This window comes from Narcine bancroftii, chromosome 3 (assembly GCF_036971445.1).
Source record: "Narcine bancroftii isolate sNarBan1 chromosome 3, sNarBan1.hap1, whole genome shotgun sequence".
Lineage (NCBI taxonomy): Eukaryota > Metazoa > Chordata > Chondrichthyes > Torpediniformes > Narcinidae > Narcine > Narcine bancroftii.
In genome coordinates, this window is record NC_091471.1 from 287,982,903 (window position 1) to 288,008,602 (window position 25,700).

Sequence of the window (25,700 nt, forward strand, 5' to 3'; positions counted from 1 at the left end):
TGAAGATCACAGGTCGGGGAAGGTTTGAAAAAGCAATCTCTGTGAAATGTATTTGGAATCAAAGGATCTCCAGACACACCTCAATGATTATCAGTGCATCCCGGCCTTCTGGTGTTATTTCTAGGCATGTGGGTGCTTCAGAACAGGTGTGCAGTGCTGTAACATACCACAGCTTTGTCATCTAGAGTTCAGCCACATCTCAATTAATAGCAATTCAGTGTCTGATTCAGAAGCTTTCATTTTTAACTTGAAGAATTTGGAGGGTTAGATAGTAAAATATTAAACTGAGCTCTTACCTGCTTTTCAATGTGGTGTGGAGGATCCCAAACGTTAATATAATAGGGAAGTTTTTCATGGTGGCCAGGTCAAAACAATTTTGGAAGAGGAAACATTATCAGTTTGTTATCACGTTGCTGTTTGAGGGATGTCCTTCTAAGCCTTCACAATGAGTTCACTCCACAATTGACTGTTAAGACTTAGTGCAGTATAAATGCATGTCTTTTCTGTTTATTAATGTCTAACGCTTTTTCTCATTTGTTTCCCTTCCAGACTTTTGTCCATGAAAATGGCCAATGGAGTAGATGGGCCAATAGGTATCCCGTTCCCAGATCACAGCAATGAGATTCTCAGTTGTCTTAATGAGCAGAGAAACTATGGTTATCTCTGCGATGTTATTATCATAGTGGACGGTCAAGAATTTCAGACCCATCGATCTGTTCTTGCAGCCTGCAGTCAATACTTCAAGAAACTCTTCACACTGGGCGCCATTGTGGACCAACAGAATGTTTACGAAATAGACTTTGTCTCGGCAGAAGCGCTTTCTGCTCTCTTGGAATTTGCATACACGGCAACCCTGACTATAAGCACTTCGAATGTAAATGAGATTTTAAACGCGGCGAGACTACTGGAGATCCAATGTGTGAGCAACGTCTGCCACGACCTCCTTGTATCGAATGCCCTGAGCAACAAGGAGATGGCAGATTACGTAGATCAAATTGATCAGGAGAACCTCCTTAGAGCAAAAGAATATCTAGAATACTTCCAAAGCAGTCCGGCAAATGGACATGTTGACAGCCAATGGGCAGGTCTTGAAATGAAAGACCTTCCACGAGTGCACTTTAAAAATGGAGTTAGCGAAGAGCTGGCACAGAAGGCAGAAGGGCCTTATGTGGAAATGGCAGAGAACGAGCAGCCAACTGAACCGGTGGACAAACCCGTGGCGTGGCTCAAAAGAGAAGGTGGCACTGGCCCTTCCTTTTCCCCCTCTCAGAATGGAGACTACGGCGATTTTCACCTACCTGAGGAAGAGGGGCTTCTGGAACACCAAACTATGCATCCAAACTTCCCCCCAGCTGAAGAGGTAAAACCGGAGTTCACCAAGGAAGACCAACACACCCTTTCCTCCCGAGCCTTCCTCGAGCAGATTATAAACTCAGTGGATGAAACATACGACACCAAGAACTTGGTAAAAGAGGAGAACGATCTTGAATCGTACTTGTCTTTTTTCAACCCTTCCCTCGAGATGGAAGAAAGCTACTCCTCGTGGACAAAGAAAGGGGAAAAGAAAGTGAGAGCAAAGGCATTCCAGAAGTGTCCAATCTGTGAGAAGGTGATTCAGGGAGCTGGAAAACTACCACGTCACATCAGAACTCACACAGGAGAAAAACCGTACGAGTGTAACATCTGCAGCGTCCGATTCACAAGGTAAACTTTCGTACTTCAAATATTGAGCTTTTAAACTTTCCTTTTTCTTCATTTTCTTTTGCAGCTTGTGATAATTCAAAGCCAGAACCTTGTCAGATTTAACCCCTCCTGAAACCAAACACAGGCCATTTCTAGGTAAACAAGAAAATCTGCAAGAAAATCAGTGGGGGTGGGGGTATGGGGGGGGGTGTCTAGCGCAGAAATTCAGCAAGTTATGCAGCGTCCGTTGGATATGAAAAGACGGTCAACGATTTGGGCCTGGGAACTTTTATCAGGAGTGCCGAACCCAGGCAGGGGTGAAGGGGGAGGAAGTGGGGAGTGGGTGGAGTGCAGGCTGACTGGTAAGAGGCAATAGGTGGATACATTTGGGAGGGTAGAAGCTGGGAAGTGATAGGGAGAGAGGGCAGGGCACTAAGAAAGGTAACTCTCTGATAGGAGAAGGAAGGGAAGTGGGTGGGGAGCTGGATGGAGAGAGAGAGAGAGAGAGGAAGGGAAAGAAGAGAGATACTGGGGGAAGTCAACATTGTTGGGTCTGGTTAGAAACCATTTCCAGGATTTTAAGTAGTTGAGATCGCTCACTTCAATACAGAATGGAAAGCTAATTATTGCATCAGCTCAGTAAGAGCACAAAAAAATAGTGTTTAAGGGACTTGTAGACAGACACATGAATATATCATACAGGCAGTAGAGTTTTAGTTTAAAGAGCATCATGTTTGTTGCCAATGGGCCTGTTTATGTGCTCTTTTGCTCTATGTTCTAAACAAGCAGGAGGAGGTCATTTGGCCCTTATAATGCCTGCTGTACCATTCAGTAAGATCTTTTATTTCAGTACCACTATCCCCTATATCCTTCAATACCTAAAAATGTCTTGATGTTAGTCTTGAATATGCTCTGTGACAGATTCCCCAGAGCCCTCCTGGGGAGTGAATTTCAAAAATTTATCAAAATTACTCCAGTGTGGAAAGAGCTAAACCAAAGAAATATTCAGTTACAGTTAATACAAGAAAAAAATAAGCGCTGTTTCAATCGGGCAGACAGGTCTTTTTGTGGTGAAGGGCTCAAGCCCGAAATATCAGCTAGGTATTTTTGCTTTGGCTAGATAAAGGACATAGCTCGACCTGCTGAGTTTCCCCAGCTTTGTGCTTTTATTAGTTAGATCTTTTTGAGCCCCTGGATTAGTTTATGGTGAGGGTAGTAGTTTATGGTGAGGGTAGTTGTTTATGGTGAGGGTAGTCATTTATGGTGAGGGTAGTAATTAATGGTGAGGGTAGTAGTTTATGGTGAGGATGGTAGTTTATGGTGAGGGTAGTAGTTTATGGTGAGAGTGGTAGTTTATGGTGAGGGTAGTAGTTTATGGTGAGGGTAGTTTATGGTGAGAGTAGTAGTTTATGGTGAGGGTAGTCATTTATGGTGAGGGTAGTAATTAATGGTGAGGGTAGTAGTTTATGGTGAGGATGGTAGTTTATGGTGAGGGTAGTAGTTTATGGTGAGGGTGATAGTTTATGGTGAGGGTGGTAGTTTATGGTGAGGGTAGTAGTTTATGGTGAGGGTAGTTTATGGTGAGGATAGTAGTTTATGGTGAGAGTAGTTTATGGAGAGGGTAGTAGTTTATGGTGAGGGTAGTTTATGGTGAGGGTGGTAGTTTTATGGTGAGGGTAGTAGTTTAAGGTGAGGGTAGTAGTTTATGGTGAGGGTAGTAGTTTATGGTGAGGGTAGTTGTTTATGGTGAGAGTAGTTTATGGAGAGAGTAGTTTATGGAGAGGGTAGTAGTTTATGGTGAGGGTAGTTTATGGTGAGGGTGGTAGTTTTATGGTGAGGGTAGTAGTTTATGGTGAGGGTAGTAGTTTATGGTGAGGGTAGTAGTTTATGGTGAGGATAGTAGTTTATGGTGAGAGTAGTTTATGGAGAGAGTAGTTTATGGAGAGGGTAGTAGTTTATGGTGAGGGTAGTTTATGGTGAGGGTAGTAGTTTATGGTGAGGATAGTAATTTATGGTGAGGGTGGTAATGTATGGTGAGGGTAGTTTATAATGAGGGTAGTACGGGGAGGTTGATGAGCACAATAGCTGCTGGAAAATAATTGCTCTTGAACCTGGAGATGCTGAACATCAGGCTTCCCTACCTTTTATTTTATTTATGGTTTTCCAAACGAACTCAAACAGTTATCAACATTATCAGTGTCAATATTAACAATATCAGCCTGGACTACAGTTTACAGTTATCAATTCTTCTGTACCTTCCTTGCAAAGATGGTGGCAAGAAGAGGTTGTAACCAAGGTGATGCTCTGAGACAGATTCCTTTATATGTCCTTTATGATGTTGACTACTTCTTGAGCCAGCGCCTCACAAACTGTAGGTGTCTTCAGTGGATGGGAGGCCGGACGCTATGATGTGCTTGGCCATGTTTGTTATCTTCTGCAGCCTTCTACGTTCGTGGCCGCTCAAATTCCCAAACCGTGCTGTCATGTGACCAGTCAGTGTACTTTCCAGAGTTCACCTGTAGATATTATTAGACGACATACTAAATCTCCTCAGGCTTCTTAGAAAGTCGAAATGTCGATGTGCCTTCCTCGTGGCTGCTGCAATGTGCCAGGTGCAAAGGAGTTTCTCTGAATTGTGATCATCAGATCAGATCTGACATCAGACCCTGGGAATTTATTACCTCTTGTGATTTTATATACTACCATCAGTCACTCCTCAGATGTCTACAGGAAACCTCTTGTAGTTAATAAACTTAAATCCAAGCAACCTCTTCTGCAGCCCTCCACGGCCACCATATCTTTCCTGTGGTGTTGTGACCAGAAGGGTATGCAGTACTCCAAATCGGCCAAGGTCAAATTTTATACAGCTGTAACATGACATTCCGGACTCAATGCCCAACCAATGAAGTCAAGCACCCTGTACGTATGCTCCACTTTCAGGGAGCTAGGGACCTCCACTCCACGTTTCCTCTGCATCAATGCTCCAAAACGTCTGGCCATTTACAGAATACTTTTCTTCTTTCATTTGATGTCCCCCAAAATGCAACCCCACACACGAGTCCAAATTAAACTCCATCTGCCATTTCTCCTTTCAGATTTCCAACGAATCTAGCTTTTATCATTTGATCATCTTCCTCTCTGTCCACAATTCCACCAATGTTCATGTCACCTGCAAACTTACTAATCAGAACATTGACATTTTCATTCAGATCATTGAGATATTGTCACAATCAACAGGGGTCCCAGCCCTGACCTCTGTAGCCTCCTGTCAGAGTACCATCCTTCCACCACTACCCACTGTCTTCTATGGCCCAGTCAGTTTTGTAATAACTTGCCAACTCACCATGGATCCCATGGGAGTGAGGTGGAAACACAATGTTCTCCCAAAGGCTCCTACTGCCCAGTCTGACTGCCAACAACTCCGTACAGCCTTTAAATGGCCTGTTAAGGAAGCTGACGGTGTTTTATGTAAAAACCTGCGACCCTGGGGTCTGGGCCCAAGATGGCAGTGCCTGTGTTTGGCAGCAGCCTCAAGAGGTTTTAGTCTCCAGGGGAGCAGTGGACTGGCGCAAGGCACCAGTAATGGGGAGGATACACCCCAATGAGAAGGAGAAGCAGAGGAGATTAACCCAAGGATGATGACTATGGTGGTGGACCAGCAAGAAGCTCTGCAGCCAAAGGACACGCAGAGGTGGAGAGCTGATGGTGATGCGGATGACGAACCCACACAGGCCACGGGCTGCTGTTGATGAGGTCAAAGGAATCACAGGCCACGGGCTGCTGAAGACTGGCTCATGAGAACCAGGTATTGGAACTGGGATTCAAGAGGGTGCAGAGGGCAAGAAGTGCTCCCAAAGGGCCCTAGCCACTGAAGGCTTCCTAATCATGTCATAGGTTTGGACCCAGGCACAAGTTGCTGACGGATTGAACTGAATTGGAGTCTTGTGCGGCTGCAGAGGCTGCGGGAGTGCTGGAGGTGAATGCAAGGACACTCGGAGACGATGAGTGGAATCTCTTTTGCTTCTCTTTCTCTGACTATATGAAGCGCCAGGCAATAATAATGGCAGATCTTTGTCTGCCTATGGCAAACTAAAGTTAAAGTCATGTAACATAACATTTCTGTTTTATTACAAGGCAACAAATAGGATCTGATGTGATGTGACTTAATCTTCTGGACCAGCCTACCGTGAGGGATTTTGCAAAATGTGTTCACTGAAGTTCACAACAACCCTACTCTCGACAACAATCTTCGTCACTTCCTCAAAAAGCTCAAATTGATGAGGCAAAGCCGTCCCTTGCCAAAGCTTTCCTGACTTTCCCTAAAAAGTCCACACTTTTCCAACTGTGAGAAAATCTAGTCCCCTGGAACCTCCTCCCGAGATTTCATATTGCTCTAAACAAGGCAACTCATTTCCAGTCTTCTGGAGCCTAGTCTGTGACTGAAGCTGACACAAAGATCTCAGTCAAGGCCCCACCAATCTCCTCCTTTGGACCCCTCAAAATGCTGGGATTGATTCCATCAGGCCCAGGGGATTTAACCGCTTTAACATTTTTTCAAGAGCCATCCTCCTTCTTAATACTGATATTCCATAGCATATCCCAAGCGTACAAGCTTCTTACGGACAACTCTGGATTCCAACCCAGGTAACTGGTCCTGTAACAGCGTGGCGCAAACTGTTCTGCCCGCACACCCCAGAGGGAGGTGTGGTGAGGACCTGTGACGGTCAAGCTATTGAGAGGCTGGGTGGAACAAAATGAGTGGGAGGAGCTTGGCAAAATAATCCCCTAGGAACAGTGCTCAACACTAAGGTAGGCAATCCAGTCATCCACCCAGAGAGGTCAGTGCCTAACCCCAATTCTTTGCTGAATGCCATGTTGAGATAAAGCAGCAACTTGGACCATTGACTCATTACAGGGGAATCAAGTTTGAGCAACATTTTATGAAGTTCCTTCTTTTATTTGTGAAGGGATGTTAGTGACAGCTACAAGCACTGAAACACACCACAGGACACAGCAGGGTTTCAGTTGAACTGCTTTATTTGAACTTCGTGTGCGCCCCTTTAAGGGCAGGGCATGAGCTCCGCCCCGCACAGGTGGTGATGTCATCATGCTGCCTGAGGCGCGCACTGTGGCGTAAGCCATGAGGTACTGCAAAGCCCCCGACAGCACTTTCTTTCCGCGGCTGCCCCGCCAGCGCCGCCACACAACCCACACCCCCCCCCCCAGAACTGGCTTACGTGTCTTGCCGCTTGGGTGGCTGACCCTGTGAGCACTGGTTGGCTCAGGTCCAAGTGAGCCGCTTTGAGCCTATCTGTCGTAAACAGCTCCTCCCTGCCTCCCAATGTCCAGAGTAAATATCTTGCCTGAGCATTTCAGGTCTTTATAGGGGCCCTTGTAAGGGCGCTGCAGTGTGTGGGCCTCGCCAGACGAATACAAAGTCTGTCGTAGCCAGCTCTTTGGGGATGAATGTCAGACGAGGAAGGTGGGGAATTTGACCACTGCCAAATCCATGTTCTTGAGGCCAGAAAACTTCTGGACTCGCTGGGGTCACCAATGTAACAACAGCTACAAGCACTGAAACACACCACAGGTCGCAGCAGTTCACCACTAGCGATGTGCGCCGCCACAGGGGATTATTATGTTCTGCTCTGCCCCTATCACCTGTATTTATCTTGCAGTGTTAGCTTGTCTCTGCTGATTCAATTGGATGCCTCAATGAGTCCGAAATCTGCAATGGAGATCAAAAATAAATATCTGCCAAATAATTTCCCAATGGCTCTAGCCTGATTGCCTCTTCAACGTTTAAAGTGAAGATGGATGTTCTTTTACTTCATGTTCATCCCAGAATTCTTGGAATATCTGCAGCAAACTATTTCTCTTAGCATTGTTCATTCAAGCTTGTAACTCAAGTGCATCCTGTTCTGGGAACCTTCAGTCTGTCCCACACCTCGCACATGACCACTTACTTATTCTCCGGACCGTCGAAGGCTTTGGGTGTTGTCTGCCATCTATCCTACTTGTGATTCACTCATACACAGCTTGCTCTGCATCGATGTCACTTGAAAATTTTCTGGGAAGGACTATTGTGCCCAATGGCGTGGACCTTCCAAATATTACACACTATTGAAAATCAGGACACTGCAAATGCTGGAAATCTGAAATAAAAACATAAAATGGTGGAAACTCTCAGCTGCTTCTGTGGAAAGAGGAACAAAACATTTCAGGTCAGGGACCAAGGGTCTTCAACCTGAACGTTAAGTCTACTTCTCTCTCCACAGATGCTGGCTCACCTGAGAGTTTCCAGCATTTTCTGCTTGAATTAAATCCTATTCTTAAATCATTGATGGGTTGCATTGTAGGATTCTCAAGTTGTTTCAGAGTACAGACTTTCCGGGGAATTGCTGGTTTAATACATAACTCATAGCACAACTGAATGAGATTTTTATTACTAGAATTAGCATTTTATCTAACAGGCACCTCAACCTACTTTGTGTAAAATAAATCAGTGTTTCACGTGTAATTTTATCTAAACTTTCTAGAATTCACACAACTGTGCAATACTATAATCCATAGAAGAATTGTACAGGCAGATATCCAAGCCTTAAAATACCTGGTGGGAGAATGGAGCCTGTCTTCAAACTCTGCTCAGGGTAAAGGTCCCATTCAGCTGTGCTCATGAAAGATGATGAGAGGGTAATACTCAGCAATTCTATGTTCAGGTGAGAAATAAAATGAATGGAATAAGTTGTAGTTTCTTGTCTTGGTATTGAATTGAATTGTTTATGATTATGTGTATCAAGACACAGTGAAAAACTTTGTTGTGTTTGCTATCCAGGCAAGTCAACCCATATACAAGTACAACAGGTAGTGCAAAATAACAGTGCAGTGCGACAGAGAGAGACAGGCAAGGGCTGCAATGAGATAGGGTTTGTAAGATTAAGAGATCACCTTTTACTAAAGAGGGGGCTGTTCAAGAGTCTGATGACAGAGGAAAGAAGGAAACGGCCCTGGAATCTAGTCATTCTCATTTTCAGTTGTGGTCTTCATGTAATAAGTAGATTTGACTGATATTTGGAACAGGTGGCTTAAATTGTAAATTAGTCCAGATTCATAGGCTTCAAAACATTGTACTCCAACATCCACCATTGGATGCCTTGAATGCTGATTTGTAAAACTTCCCTCATGTTCAAAGCACTCTGGGGAACCAATCTGCAATGTTCTTGCACTCCATACACCAGTTTGTAAGCTGGGAGTCTTTATCTACTGTGTTTAGACCCAATTAGAGGCCACCTTTCAATGTGACATTTGGTCACTGATTGGCATTTCGTAGAGTACCTCTTCTCTTTGCCCAGTTTGGATGAGGGGTTCAGTACCAAACATCTCTGAAATTTTACACTGATACTTCCTTTAGTGCTCAAGGGGCTGCCTGGAGTAACAAGACTGAAGGAATAAGCATGAAAATGGATAATTAGACCATGTTGTACACGGAGGACCAAGTGTGCTATAATGGATCAGTGGTCAGTTAGGTACCAATGCACAGAATGGATTCATTGCCCTGAACCCCAACTGTGAACATCCAAAGCAAGACAATTCTCTGTCTTGTCAGCAGCACGTCCTTGACCAGAATGCTTGTCCTGACTGGGTGTCGGGTGCAGCTGGACCAACACTGAATCAGAACCAACCACTCTGTTAGTCTTGTTACCAATGTCCGGTTGCATGACGAAGATAATCTCAACCAAGTCCGTGGCTCTCCTGAATACGAAAAGTACCTTTACACTGTTGCTGTCCTACACCTAACATGATCTATTAACGACCTAGTGTTGCTGCTTCTCCGCTCAGACTGCCTGGTACAGGAAAGCAAAATAGTGGGAGACTGTTAGTGTCCTCTCATGGAAGTACCATGCACTTCGCAATCATTAATCAGATGCTTGGAGATCTCAGACTGAAATGGACCTCTCAGGACAGGAACACCAATAAGCTTGGGTCAATCTCAGCTTCATACATACATATATATATTTACACACACACACACACACATTCTTCTCTACATCTAATGCACCATCAGTGTGATACATTTTTTAACAATATGTCAACAACACTCATGGTGCTTGGTGTCCAGATAAAGGATGGAATCTGAGGGCAAGATCACACAGAGAACATCTCTGAATCTGACAAAGACTTTGACACAAAGGATGAAGGCTCAACCCTGCAATGGCCTAGTGAGGAAGGTGTCTTCCACATGTTTCTACCCTTCTACTTTGCATTTATTGGCAGGCTTCTTCTTCAGGTTTATTGTGGTAAACTCTAGCTGCTTTGGAGGAGAAAGGGACAACATGTCATCTCAAAAACAACTCTAGAGAGGTTGCTAATGCCCCTGAGAGTGTCAGCATCTAGTAACAGAAGCAGTTCTGTGGCATGTTGCAGTGCTACGTTTATCAAGAAATTGGGTAGCATCCTTTGGCAGAAACATGAGTGGAAGATAATTTCGTTGCCAACTGCCCTTCTTTGTGTGATGAGGAGATTTAACGTTTCTGTTCTTGTGAATGGGGTAATTTTCAAGGGCACATATTTCACCAAAACTCTGAATAATAACATTTAATGAATGAAGTGGCTTTGCCTGGAACTTTGTGGGTAATTTCTCATTAAAAATGATGCCTTGCCTGAGTTGATCTTCAGGACAAACCACAACAAACAGAACAAATGAAATTGTGATCTGACGAATATTTCTACTGCTGTCGCATCAACAGATTAACCTTTGAGCAGAGGCAAGGTGGGAGCAGGGATTCAGAAAGGCAGGTCTTGTTTGACAAACTTGCTGGAGTTCTTTGAGGATAGAATGGGTGCAGTAGGTAGAGGGGAACAGGTTGATGTTGTATATTTGAATTTCCAGAAGGCGTTTGATAAGGTGCCGCGCAAGAGACTTATCACTAAGATACAGGTGAATGGAGTCAGGGGATGGATTGAGGATTGGTTAACTGACAAGGCAGAGTTGGGATAAATGGATATTTTTCTGATTGGCAGACAGTGGTAATTGGGGTGCCGCGGGGGTCGGTGCTGGGCCCACAGCTGTTCACCATTTACAATGATGATTTGGAAGAGTGGACAGAGTGTAGTGTAGCCAAGTTTGCCAAGTTTGCGGATGTGGAAAAGCAAATTGTACAGAGGACGTGGAGACACTGTTAAGATAGGTGAGTGGGCAAAGGTATGGCAGATGGAGAACAACGTTAGTAAATGCGAGGTCATCCACTTTGGTAGGAAAAATAGAAGAGCAGATTATTATCTAAATGGTGAAAGACTGCACCATGCTGTAGTGCAGAAGGACTTGGGAGTGCTTGTGCATCAATCGCAAAAAGTTGGGTTGCAGGTACAACAGGTTATTAAGAAGGCAAATGGAATGTTGGCCTTCATCGCTAGAGGAATTGAATTCAAGATCAGGGAGCTCATGCTACAAGTGTGCAAGGTACTGATGAGGCCGTACCTGGGGTATTGTGTACAGTCTGGTCTCCACACTTGAGGAAGAATAAACTGGCCTTGGAGGAAGTCCAGAGGAGGTTCACCAGGTTAATCCCGGAGATGAAACTGCCTAGGATTATATTCACTCAAATTCAGGAGATTGAGAGATCTTATAGAAACATATAAAATTATAAAAGGGATGGATAAGATAGAGGCAGGAAAATTGTTTTCACTGGTAGGTGAGACCAGAACTAGGGGACACCGCCTCAAGGATCAGGGGAGTAGATTTAAGACAGAGATGAGGAAAACCAGTTTTTCCCAGAGAGAGGTGAATCTGTGGAATTCTCTGCCCAGGGAAGCAGTTGAGGCTACTTCATTAAACATATTTAAGGTTCAGTAGATAGATTTTTACATAAAAATGGAATTATGGGATATGGGGAAAAGGGAGGTCGGTGGAGTTGAGTCAATGATCAGATCAGCCATGATCTCATTGAATGGCGGAGCAGGCTTGATGGGCCGGATGGTCTACTTCTGTTCTTATTTCTTATGTCCTTATGTTTGTTGGAAGGAATGCGTGTCCGGTTTGGCAACATAACACAGTGTTTACGGGCACATGATTGAGAATTCACCTTGAATCATCCCTATTAGAAGTGAGTGCAGATGAGGCCAAGGAACAAGCACATTTGCAGAATTTCTTTTGGAGTAAGCTATAAGCTTGTGACTGAGAAGGGCTATTTACGAAGTGATTTTAGATTATCCATCTCTATCCAGAGACCTCTTTCCAGAAACTCCATTTTAAGCATAGCTTCCACGTGTTCTGGTACCTTGTGAATTTCATTTACATCTGGCAGGGTTTCAGAGCCCTGACCCTTAAGGGCAATTTGTGCTCATCTGCGTTTTAGACACCCAGCACGGTAACAGGCCCACGTCAGCTCACAAGCCCTGTAACGACAACAGGGTGTGATCTGTAGTGGTCCATGAAGCTTTCCCACCGCTCAAAAAATCTGAGTGTAGACTGCCCCCACAGAAACAGGCGACTGCGAAGGAACACCGATGCCTCTAATGGGCCATGCCATCGAATGCGCCAGCAAATCTCCACAGGTGTGCTGTAGCAAGTGTACTGGCTGGTCGCAACACAGTCTGGTTTGGAAATTCACATGCCCAGGAATGCAGAAGATAGCAAACACACCCAGGTCCATCACAGGCACTGACCTCCCATCCACTGAAAATATCAGCATGAGATGCTGCCTCAGGAAGGCAGCCAACATCATAAAGGACCGCCATCACTCTGGTCACAACCTCTTCTCACTGCTGCCTTTGGATAGAAGGGTCAGAAGTCCCAAGTCCAGCACTCCAAGGTTCCAGAACAGTTTCATTCCAAAAGCTCTTGGGCTCTTGAACCTCCTCTTGTTACATTAATCAGGGGCTGCTCTGACACCACCAGAGGTGGTCTGCAATATTACTGCACAGAAAAGTCTGCAGAATCTGGGACTGCAGTGCAATGCACAGAAGTGCTGGAGAATCTCAGCAGGTCGTGCAGCATCTTCTCAGCTTTTTTCTCCTACCCTCTTGACCTGTGTCCTGTAACCTGTTAGTTTGTGCTCCTTCCCCTGCCCCTCCCTCCTTCCTCTCCTCTCTTCCCCCCACCTGCCACATCGGTTACCCATTATTGCCTGTAGATGCTTCGTGACCTGCTGAGTGTCTCCAGTACTTGTGTGTATTCCACCTCTGTTCCATTGCTTTTTTTTACTTAACTCTGTGAATATTATTATATCTATCTTTTGTAGTTATCATCCCTCTTCTAATTTCATTTAGTGTATGCAGTTGATTTTTTTCACAAAGTGCCAGTTCAGCTGCAACTAATTTTGGTGCATATGTTTATTATTCTGAGGGGAATAAGCTCACTATCATTACTAATGACAATATAAATGTCTAAATAATCTATCAACCCACACTTTTTTGGGGGATGTGGTCGGAATCCCAGGGAGAACGTGACAACTCCACACAGACAGCACCAGAGGTCAGAATTGAGGCAGCAGTTCTGGCCGTTCATGAATTCTTTGAAAAGACCAGGTAAAGCATTTAAAAAAGGTGAGATCAGGAGTATTGGGGCCAAATGGAAGAGCTGCAGCCAGAGAAGTTCACACCCTTTACGTTCTTGGCCTCGGGTGGTTTCTGTACTCTTGGGTGTGAACCTGTTTTCAGACCACCCCTACCAGATGTTCCTGTTGTGCAGCTCCCACCTCTGTCCTGTCTCAACTACGCCCATTTATTCTGAATATGAAACAACTGTTTGCAAAAGTAGTTTTCTTGAATCATTTTCTAGAATCTCTGGTATTTTATCTGAGGCATGTTAACATTATATCATTCTTTCAAGGGTGGGATTAAATACTCTCTGCAGAATAAGATCATCTCATATAAAGTGCTCCTACTCCGATGAGGGATTGTGAAAATGGGTTGAACTTGTTTCAGACACGCAGCTCAGTAACAGGCCTTTCTGCCTCACGAGCCCGTGCCCCCCAAATACCTCCATTAGCCTACAATCCCCGAACGTTTTGAAGGGTGGGAGGAAACTGGAGCATCCGGAGGAAACCCACGCAGACACGGGGCGAATGTGCAAATTCCTTTCAGACAGCGCTGGATTTGAACGCTACCCTAAAGGAAAAATTGACATCCATCTTCATGGTGTGAAGTTTGGTTAAAATGGATCAAAGGTTGAAGGTTTTCAGATAGATGTTTAGATTTGCTCTGTTTCTTTGCTGTTTGGGTGGAAATATCAACTTTTCTAACCATATTTCTTTTGTTCCACAGACAGGACAAGTTGAAAGTTCACATGAGGAAGCACACAGGAGAGAAGCCCTACTTGTGTGTTGAGTGTGGAGCTGCGTTTGCACACAACTACGACCTGAAGAATCACATGCGAGTGCATACAGGCCTCCGCCCCTACCAGTGCGACGCCTGCTTCAAGACCTTCGTCCGCTCAGACCACCTGCACAGGCACCTTAAAAAGGAGGGCTGCAATGGCACCCCCTCCACAAGAGGGCGCAAGCCTCGGGTGAGGGACACCAGTAGCCTTGTGTCCGAGGGGTCAAGCGATCCTGCTGGTGGAGAGGGCATGATGGAAGAGGCTGCCAACACCAGCATGGAGTTGGAAGAAAACAGCAACCCACAGCACTTTGAAAACCCACCTGAAGAAAATTGTACCATGATTTTGGAGAATGAAGAGTCTGAGAGGCTGAATGTAAATGAGGATTTAAATATGGAAGGCAGAAACCAATTGTGTGAAAGCTAAACCAAATGATGGTAACAGATAAATGGGTGGGTTGGGCAGGGGTAAGGGGCACAAACCTTCTTCTATTAGTGGTTCCTCATCCTTTTTAAACAAAAAATGGGCAAGAAGGATTTTTTTTAACTTTAATTCAGAAATAGCTTAGTAGTACAGTGCTAGATCTCTTGTTTTACAGTTTAGACAAAGGAAATCACTGCTAGAATCTTAAGTAGGAGTTGATCTATGCTACAGTCTTCAAGCACTGGTTACTACTGAGTGTTGATCCTTGGTACAAAATGAGATGCTTGCTGTTAGTGCAAATTCTGCTAATTGATCAATGTATCAACGGCCAAGGCTAATACTTCAGGTACTTATCCCAACAATGCCACAGGTTCCCAGTATTAGCATTGGTCAACTTCTAATATTAATCAACCAGAAAGTAACATTAAATTATGATTTTTTAAAAATTCATAGTTTGGTGTAAGTAACTTTTTTAACGTTCAAATTTATGACTATGTAGTCCCAACACAGGACAGGAACGGCAGTAATGAGATCAATTATAGTAAAATGTTTCTTAAGAGTTTTTAAAGGAAAACGTTTTTTTCTTTCAAAAGTCAGGTTCCAAGTCATTTTTATTTTTAAAACAAAAACTTGATAATTTTGCAAACTGGTTTAAAATCTAAAGAATTTAGTCGTTTTTAAAGAGCGTTTACTGAATGTACAGTGTGTGTGACAGTAGTGAATTTGAAAGGATTCGGGAGTGAGATGGTATGGGAAGGGCTTAAACCTTTCTGGATAGCAATAAATTTGGAAGGCCTAGCACTTTTATACAGAGGGTTCCATCAGTATATGATCAGGACCCTTTGTAAAAATGTTTACAAGTGATATCCCTAATCAATCAAATACAAAGAAAGGGAAAGGGTGAGAAAACTACTAATTCTATTTTGTAACATAATAATTATATCGACCCTCTAAGCTCATTGCACTTACAGCCGGGAGCTTAATTTGGGCTAAGTCATGCAAAGCCCTTGCTCAGTGTTGATCAGTTTGGTCCATATGAGAAAGCAGGAAAGGATAATGAGATTAGCAAAATGATGTTCAGAAATCAGGTTTTTAATTTGACCGTCAAAATTGTAAATGATTTTTTTTTAGTTAATCCCTCTTGAAAATTATGAGACTAAGAAATCCTGGAGGCCTAAAGTGTTATGAGGAAAAATAGTCTTTTATCCCAATTAATTATTAATATTTATCATGATTTTATTTTCAAGTAAGTAAATTGAGCCACATAGTCCTTTTGCCTGATGAGGCATCCCAGGAACAATTCTGGCTTAGTCGGAAATAGACCCAGCCAAAAATGGTAAAGACCATTGCTGAAAGTTGACCATGAAGGTCTGGGATGACAAATATTTCTATCATGACTCCTCCAGTTCTCCTCAAACAATTTGATTCTCAGTACAATGCCTAAGGCAGCCAAACACACCCTCCCAAAGTATTCACATCATTTTAGCACGGTTGGATCTGAAGAGCTTATTAACCCTTTATTTAAAATTGATTTCTAAAGAATGGAATGAGGAAAGTTCCAACAGCATTTTTAGAATGCATTCTGCAATGAAACCTTCAGCATTCATTAATAGATTGATGAGGAGAGCTCCCAATCTTTATTGAGTAGTGAATGAAACCATCAGTCTTCAACTGGCTGGTGTTCTGATTGCAACACAAAATCCTCTCCATTTTGCCTTGTTCCCTCAGAACCTCATTTAGTCCTGTACGGAGAACTGAAGCAACGTTGGGTGTACCGTTCTGGCTACCAAGTCCTAGTGTGGGTTTGTAAATAATATGTATTTCACATAATGAGATTTTTATTTAATGGATTAACCTTAAGTTTTTTTTTGATAGTGAACTTGTGGGTAAGTTGTGTAAATCAGCACTGTTTGAAAAGGAGCAGGGGCGGGAGCTGAGAGGGAAAAGAGTGTGAGACACCACTACAGACAACCTTTTTTACCACATTCCTTCCTTTTGCACTAAAATAGAGTTGCACTAGCAAACACAGCTAGTCGCAGAATACACCTTCAGCACGAGTTTTGAGTTGGAGAATAGTCAGCAATATACCAACAGTCAAAACTCAGTTTAATGTCATGTTCATACATAACACAGATGCTCTCTGATGTGCTTTGTTTGGGGGTTATATGAAAATGTGTTTGAACAAGGCGTGTGTTATGAAAAAGGATTGGTGGCTTTTTTTAACTTAAAAGTTTTGTTTTAAAATATGATTTATTATAGAGAAACTATTTTGGAGTTATTTTGTTTTAAATGCATGTTTTATGCAGGAATGTGGTACATTTGAGGGTGTTCAAATGAAAAGGCTCGTCATGTAATTGTACACTTTTTAATCCCAGTGAGCAATGTGATGGAGGTATCATATAAATCTCGGACTAACGTTGTACTGTAATTGGAATTCTCATGAAACACAGCATCAGTTAGTCTCGCTTTTGAGTTCGTGGAGGTCGAGAAACCTACTGGGCCATTTATCTGGACTTGCTGAACAGCTAAATGTCCCTTGTAAGTTGGGTTCAGAGACAACTACTAGTGCCCCTTAGCTTTCAAGTGAGCTAAATGACGAGCGGATAGCCATATACATGGGAGAAATCAAATATTTATGTACATATAATATATTGAGAAGTCTCTTTTTCTCCTTCCTTTGACCTAATCACCCATTCTCTATCCCTGTGGAGTTTTGTCAAGTCACTGGATTATTACAAACTGTTCTGCCTCCCGGTCCTTCCACTTCTGGCAATGTGTTGGATGTGATCTTGATTTAATTGTACTTTCCTATCTTAATCATCCCCTTGATGTGCTCAATCTACGAAGCCATGCATTTGAGAGCTGAAGGAAACTAAAACCAAAATTCGGCTTTAAATACTGTAGGATCCAAAATTGTGATTAGCTTCTTCTCCTTGAGCCCATTTCTTGCCCTGAAGAAGATCCAAGTTTCCAGCTGCTGAAATAAATTTGGGGTCTTGGCTTCCTGCCCTGCTCAGAGTCTACAATCTGGATTGGGGGAGGTTCAGAGGGATGGTCCACTGATGCCTGTCCTAAACAAAGCTCTCTTTCATCAGACAGATCCCAGGTCTCCATTTCCTGCTCACACAGTTTAATAAAGAATTCAGTCTGTGAGTACTTCCATGTCAATTCAAATAATTTATTAATCTATAGACATTGTTCCTAGAACTTTCTGTTGATATTATTTACTGAAATATTTATTTGAAGAAATGAAATGGAATCGTATAGAACAGAAGCTGGCTGCAACACATAAAAGTGCTAGAGAAACTCAGCAAGCAACACAACATCCATAGAAAGTAGAAGATAGCCAATGTTTCCTGTCATAGGGCTAAGGCCCAAACTGTTGGTTACTCCTTCCTTCCTATGTGTGACCTGCTGAGTCTCACCGGCACCCTTGTGTGTTGCACTCGACCCCAGCATCTGCAGATTTTCTTGTTTAAGGCCATTCAGCCTATTGAGTCTGTACTGACCATCAACATTAACAATAATCCACATACCCGTCAAATCCCCCTCCCCCAACCCGATTCTACGCATCACTTGTAGACAAGGGGCAATTTACAGCGGCCAGTTAAGGCTGTAGCTCCACCGCTGTTGTATCCTGACTGGAGAGATTGTATCTCCTCCTCTCCCTAAGTACTCGATCTCGAGTTCAGCTGTGTCCTTCCAGTCCAATGCATGGAGTACAGTACTCCCATCGCTTTAATTCTAGATGTTCTATCGACCATTAAATCACTTCATCCCTGTCGCCAATCATCCCACTTGCAGGTACTCTGAATCATCAGTTCCCTTGCTGTGAAGAGTATCTGCATCAATACGGGCCAGGGATTTGTTGGGTGTAAGGTCACCAAACTTGGCCGAGCATACTCTGAAGAGTGTCATCCCACTCACCCAACTCTAATCTGCCCCAGTGGCCAAACTGCTCATTTCAACTTGCATTTGTGTAGCACCTTTAGAGTAGTAATCCTCCTCCCCTCCACCACATGCAGGAAGGAGTATTACCAGATAAAATTTGATAGCAAGTTATTTAAAGGACTGATATTAAGAAATTAGGACACAAGAGGGAAAAAAAAGTTTGCTTAATGGGCATCTTGCAATATGAAAAATAGTTGGAAATGTTCAAGAAAATAAAAAATGTACATTTCTTTAATCTTGTGAGAATCCAGAGCAGTCTTGGAGAAGGGGACGTAACCCACAAGTCTGTGCTTGAGGAAGTGACAAGTGATGATCATGTGGTGTTAGTGTCACCTGATCCTAAACGCATTCTTCCTCCTCCCCTTCGGCCAGATGTTGCCAGCACTGGCACGAGAAGCAGCTTTCTATTTAAATCTTTGCAAGGCTAATTCACGAGAGAGAGAGAGAGAGAGAGAGAGAGAGAGAGAGAGAGAGGATTGCTTACTCAAAGCTTTTAAAACTGATTTTGATCTCGCGTTGTATTTGACCGCCGTACCATGTCTAATGAGAGACTGCCCCCTCTAGGGCATTTGACAACTTCTCTCCAGCATTGGATTGGCTGCAACTCCAGAGTTTATTGCACCTTTAGAATTAAGCTGTAAACTTGCCTGTGGTGACTATTAAAAGGCTTTGTTTTGGCATCATTTTAGCTGCAAAGATTCATGAACCCCTTTAGTAGTTTTAAATAGTTGGTTGATTTTATTTACTGGCATCTTGAACAGTAATTCAGAAAACATTTCTGTTGAGGAATTTTAATGAGATTTGAATGGATTAATGAAAAAAAATGTTGTTGTGCAGTGTTAAACCAACCCTTTCCCATTCCTGGTAACGTGGACAGATAATGACTGACATTTAATAACTTTTGTTTGATCGGAATCCATAAACCGAAAAAATTACAAACTACTTCCAAGTTACTGGCACAATACATTGGAAATAATACAGAGTAGAACCCCCCCCCCCCCCCCCCAACCTTGATCATTCATTGGTGCAAAGATCACTTCATGCTCATCTGAAATCAACTGAAGGAATTGAAATGAGATCACAAACAGTCATTTCTGAATCCTTTTTAATTCTGTTCATTTTATTTCCATCCTGCAAGTTGAAGCATCAGTCAGGCCCCTGCACGTCAAATCGCTTGAAATCACACAAAAGAGTGTTCTAAAAAAATCTTGCCACAGTTTAGGATTTTAGTTTAGTTCCTTATCGTAGTCGTAGAGAATTTTCTTTGGCTTGAGCTGTTTATTCTGATATTGAAATCAACCCTGTCATATTTCACCCAAAATACTGTGCACCCTTTTGGTCGACTGACTAAGAAAGAAGGTACTTGCCAGAAAGGGACTGCAGCAAAGATTCTGTTAAGGCCACAAAGGAAGATTGAGCGGACTTGCCCTGCCTGATTTGGCAGTTGCAGTACAAATATGATGTTACTCTCTTTGCAGGGTACATGGAAAGGCAGCCATGTTATTTAAATAGAGATCAAATGAATAGTTTTTAATTCCCATTGACTGTTTATCATTTTGGGTGTTTGTCTGAAAAATCAGATAGTTAATTTTTGAGTAAAGCCAATGGACCATTGCAGAGGGAGTAAAGAAATGCAACCAAACATGGTGAAGCAGTTAGCGCAGCGCCTTTACAGCGCCAGGGATCGGGCTCAAGGTTCAAATCCCATGCTGTCTGTAAGGAGTTTGTACCTTCTCCCCGTGTCTTCGTGGGTTTCCTCTAGGGGCTCTGGTTTCCTCCCACCCTTCAAAATGTACTGGAGACTGTAGGTTAATGGGGTGTAAATTGGATGGCACAGACTCGTGGGCTGAAATGACCTAATTATTGTGCTGTATGTCTAACTTTTTTTTTAAAATGAAAAGGGGACAAGTAATAATTACAAAAAAAAAGTTTGGTCTTTACAGTACAAAGACACAGTAAAATGTATAGTCAATAAATCACTACTTCAGCAGTAAAACAGGGAATTGCTGTTAAGAGTCTGCAGGTCAGGCAGTATCTGTGGATAGAGTTAATGTTTTGGGTCTTGACCCTTTACCAGAGCGGTTTTCTCTGTGAGCAGTAGACATTGGTGGAAAACAAACTTTTAGATGCATCCAAAAAGTTGTCAGCCCACTACGACAAAGGTTTCTGTCGGGTCCTGTCAGCCAGGGATGTGGAGAGGGGGAATTCTCAGGTGCATTTGGATACAATACCAGAAGAGTCAATGTATCAGAGTAGGAGATCTCAAGCTTTTCTCACCCACAGATGGCTTTGGGTATTCTTACACTTGCCACAGACCACCTACAATAACCCATCAGACCACCAGTGGAAAGGGGTGGGATGGGAGGGGAGGGTGAGCTCGAGCCCCTTCCCAGACAACCAAGTTTTGCTTTGGTAGATACAGAATTTTCGGTGGTTTTTTTTGTCAACAAATTTACAACCTTATTTATTGCATCAGTAATATTTGTTTTCCCAGTGGAGAAATACTGTATTAGAAAAATGATTTTTATTCAGCTAAATGGCTTTTTTTCCACCTCTTGTGATTTTAAACATCCTCAGCTCCCCTAATTGTTACTGCGAAAATGGAATGCAACACTGTCATGGAAGCTGAATAGGATTTGGAAAACTTGCTGTTGTGTTTCATGAGTTTGCCTTCTTTATTCCAAAATCCAAACCAAGGAGCTTAGACATATGATGACATTGCCAAACCACCGGGAAACATTCCATACTTTGTGTGCGTCGATTCTTAAGCTGGACATGGGGAGAAAGAGAGAGAATATAAAAATTGCACTTTGGGCTATTGGTAAATCTTGTAAATAAACCACTAAATCAATCAGCATAGTCCAAAATACATAGTTTTTATACTGAAAAATCCAAAGAAATTGAGAACTGTTATGCATATATTGTACACTTGGAATTTTTCTGCCCATTATTACTTTTTTCCAGTTTTAAGTTTCATATCTTTCATTTGAGTGCTGCACAACCGTAAACATTTTACATTCAAAAAATCCAACAGACGAGATTTAACGTATGATTTTTTAAAAACCACACACACACACACACACACACACACAAGCAAAATAGGGAGCATGTGAAGATTACAGGATTTTACTCAACACAATTGGCAGCTTAGGAGTGTTTGGAGACTTGTATTTATAATAATGCGCTTTGGAATAAAAGCAGGGCTTTGGGAATCTGTAGAAATGGCTTCTGTCAGTTCTTGAAGCTCCTATTTTTCCTTGAAGCTCTGATATTCCTAATTAATATATTTTTGATTTAATGTATTTTTACATTACACTAGTTGAGTATGTTATTTACTATATTCATTAGCATAAGATTTAACCCTTTCAAAAGCAGAACATTGCTTTTATGATAGACTTTTTTATGCTTTGCTTTTCCTCTGTGGGGACTTGGCCACCCTCTCGTTTCTCTCCTCCCAACACAAACTTCCAATTTCTTCTCCAACCAGCCACTCCCCCTCTTTGAAATTAATACAGTACTGGATGCCCCAACCATGAACAGAAACCAGTGATCTGTACTCTCTAATGGTTCCCAATAGCTTGAACCTACTGAGCACCATATTGCCTACATAGTATGTCTAAAGTGTGCAACGTGCAACAGAAAAAATAAGAACAGAAATGTTTAAGTCTGCTAGAATTAAAACCTTGGAGGTAATTGTTTTAAAACCGGAAAGGAATTCACAGAGTGGCTGCATTAATGCAGGCCTGGTTCATGTGTTGGCAGCGCCATTGGTTTTCCTTAAATCTCTTGAAATGCCTTGAAGATGCATTTAAAAGGGGGAACCTATGGTACTATCTCTGTTTGGCAATTGGAAACAGTCACGTATGACCCAGGCATCACTGCCTTTAGAGTTATGCAAGGGGGAGGGGTAAACACAGTCTTTACACATGAGCCTGCTCGTTCTCTGAGAACGTCTCTAGCTATTCACCATTTTCTGTCCACAATCCAGTATATAACCCAAGCCCTGTTATTTTTTTCTAAAAGAAGCACCTTTTTATGGCATTTTACATGCTCTGTGATGTTCATCAACAAATACTGAATATGTTTGACATTCCTATTTTAACATGGTTTAATTTACTACATATGGGAAATGCCTCTGCTAAGGATATAGAAGAGGAGCGATGTATGTCTAAAGGCATAAAGTCTTTGTCACAAGAGTCTCATCTCTATTCTATATTTTCCCTCTAGCATTGCTACCTACTGTCCTGGTTACCTGCACACCATTTTAAGTGCCTTCCCTGTTCAAATATAAAACGACAAAGTTCTGAGGTTGAAATTAAAAAACTGGGTTTCCAAAAAAATATTTTTAATCTCTTCAATATAGTAGATTCTGTAGCCAGTCCCTGATCTTCCTATTTGTTTCCCCCCACCCCAATGTAATTGGAACTCAAGAACTGGAAAGGAAACCAGGTCAAGTAGATTCCAAAGCCTTGTGTTTGCTTGCTGTGCTGAATGATGTAATACCTTACTGTTATCTTTGTGTAATGACATGCTGTACTGTAATGGATGATGGGTATTTTCTCAGGTTCTATCATAGGGTGGGATCCAAGGTTTGAAATTTGCTCGATATCTTGATGAGCATCTCATTATCACTCTTTCCTCTTCCACCCCTCCCATAAACTGCCCATCAAAGTAACTTCTATACGACAAGATCTGTCTGCATCTATATTTATTTTATTAATTTGGTTACTCCGATTTACCATACCTACATCTCATCGTTTTAAAACAAAATATGATTTAAAAAAAATAAAAGAATTCTGTTATGGATCTTAAATATTCCTTGGGTGTAGCCTGAAAGTGTAAAGTTTTTTATTTAAATACTTTGAATGTCTTTTTTTAAGTTTCTCCAAATTTAGTATGGAAAATAAAAGCTGTATTCTGTATATTGTGATAACATGAGTATGAAGCGTGTAATTACTTTTTCTGAGTGGTTTAGGATGTTACTACAGGGCATTCTCCCTCTCACCAGGACCTTGTTTCACAGTTCCAGTGACTCGAATCTGAACATCCCATGATTTTTAAAAACTTTTATCTTCTGCTTAGTTGAATTGACACTTTCCATTCCTAACCAACAGCAAGTCAATCCCTCAAGACTTTAAATGAATATTAGAACCCCCTCCCCCTGCTGTTCTATGTGCCTCCTGTAGTCCACTCTTTGTTGATTGAGAAGATGCAGCTCCCTGCATTTGAATCTTCATATAAACATTGGATGTCATTAGTTCCTGGTCTAATTCCACTCATAAACATTGGAACTTTGTGTTATGAATGAGGTTGGCTGCATCTTACTCTCGATAAAGGGTCCTGACCCAAAGTATTGACTGACCATTCTCTCCATGGATGCCACTTGACACTTGGAGTTCCTCCAGCTTCACTTGAGTTTTCTGGCATCCACAGTTTCTATTTCCCTTTTACTACATCTCCATCCAATGTGGTAGTTCCTGGTATGCTTGACTTACTTTCCTGATTCAGCATGAATCATTTGGTCACTGATCTTCTTGCCACCATGTTATAGTTCAAAATGCCATGGGGAATCTTGCTCCACATCACCAGCCATCCATTCCTTTGGTGTCAAATCATTGCAACGTGGAGAAAGACTGCAGGTGCTGAAATCTCGAGCCAAGGATTGCTGGAGCAACTCCATAGACGGCATCCATGGCAAGAAATGGTCAATGGTTTGCTTCTGACCCTTCCTAGTGGTTTCTCCCTTGACCTCTCTCTCCTCCTCTCATATCTATCCTACAACCTATCTTGGCCCATCCCCCAGGTTCTTTCCCTCTTTATATAAATAACATCACCTCATTTTCTCTTTAGGGTTGATAAAGGGTCCAGGTGTGAAGCGTTAGCTGACTGTGGATGCTGTCCAACCTGCTGAGTTCCTCCAGCAATTCTCTGCTTCACATTGAGATGTGAAGGATTCACATGAATCTTGCTCAGCCAACTTGATGCAAATCTCCAGCTTCCTCCCCTCATTTAACAAGCAATGTGCTGGTATCAGACCCATTCATCAATTGAACTGTGACACAAACTGCAAGTCAATGACTAATATAGAAGACCTGCGGCTGGGCAGAATGTGTTTAAAAAAAAGTTGTGCGTCTCCTGGTAAACTAGTTCAGTGAGGCAACCTCGTGACCATTGATCAGTTCAATCATCCTGGAGAGCGTGTCAGAAAATAATAGAATATAGTGTCAGTGCCAGCCTGCAGATAGTTACCTACAAACATTTGAAGTGTTCCTATTGTCTACATTGGTTTGTTGCTATCTGATTCATTCCCCATTGTTCACTTCCTTTATCTCCAGAGGGGTAGTTATATAAACACTGACTGCTCTCTTGGATAATTCACAAACCTGAATCAGTACAGTAAGTGCTGGCAAGATAGCCCTGACTTTTGTGCTATTTGGTGTGTGGCACATCAGGAACCCTGTCAGCCATGAGTTCACTTCAGTAAGCCGCAATCATGATGGGAGCCTTGCTTCTGATTGGAGACTTTTCCTTTATATCTTCGGCTCTTCCTGGACCAAGGCATGAACAGTGGGGTCAGAGAAGAGGGGGGTACTGGGAGGCGGGTGGAGGGAAAATGGGTTGGTGAGAAGGTGTTGGGGGGGGTGGGCATCCATGGCAGAAGCAGAGGTTGAGACCTGATGGGGGTTGGTGATGGATGTCACCCAACCAGATGAAAGGGACACAGAAGTGAGGATCAATGAATAGAAGTGTGGGCGGGGAGGAAGGCACCTTGGGTGTTTTTTTTTAATTTAGACATACAGCACGGTAACAAGCCATTTCAGCCCACAAGTCCATGCCGCCCAGTTTGCACCCCAATAACCTACTCCCCAGTACGTTTTGAACGGTGGGAGGAAACCGCAGCCCCTGGGGGGGTGGGGGGGGGGACCCACGAGGCACAGGGAGAATGTACAAACTCCTTACAGACAGTGTGGGACTCAAACCCCGGTTCCAATTGCTGGCTAACTGCTACGCCAGCCATTCTGTCAGCTTAAGGTCATCAGTGGGTCAGGGATATTGTAGGGATTGGAGACTGGGCCACGAGTGGTGGCCGATAGAATTGTGAGTCTTGATAGAATCTCAACCCAACATTGGACAATGGAAAATTTTTTTAAATTGTGGTCCAACTTGGCCCAGTTTCCATGATAACATTCCACAAGGAATGTTGCAGTCAAACTTTCTTGATGTGCATCTAATGCTGAGAGGGTGTTAGGCGGGCAAGCACAACAACTGCCTGGTCAAGTGATACCCTGTTCCATTGAGCAGCTCTGATATTAAAAGCCAGCAC

General features: G+C 42.7%; 1 protein-coding gene and 1 long non-coding RNA gene across 8 annotated transcripts in view; one reads left to right on the forward strand and one right to left on the reverse strand.

The window, feature by feature from the left end:
* The window catches only part of LOC138758911 (zinc finger and BTB domain-containing protein 7A-like), a 167,689-nt gene extending 153,238 nt beyond the window's left edge, over nucleotides 1-14,451 (forward strand). For all 7 annotated transcript variants that reach the window (XM_069928512.1, XM_069928510.1, XM_069928509.1 and 4 more), the window contains 2 exons: nucleotides 550-1,704; nucleotides 13,948-14,451. In XM_069928512.1, coding sequence (XP_069784613.1) covers nucleotides 560-1,704; nucleotides 13,948-14,428 — 1,626 coding nt within the window. In that variant the 5' untranslated portion in view covers nucleotides 550-559 and the 3' untranslated portion in view covers nucleotides 14,429-14,451. The remainder of the gene's footprint in view (nucleotides 1-549; nucleotides 1,705-13,947) is intronic.
* Nucleotides 14,452-20,815: 6,364 nt separating this feature from the next.
* Nucleotides 20,816-25,469, reverse strand: LOC138758914 (uncharacterized). Its single transcript, XR_011354531.1, has 3 exons — nucleotides 25,337-25,469; nucleotides 24,760-24,924; nucleotides 20,816-21,145 (listed from the first exon to the last, which is right to left on the reverse strand). It is a non-coding gene; the product is annotated as an uncharacterized lncRNA (long non-coding RNA).
* Nucleotides 25,470-25,700: the final 231 nt, after the last annotated feature.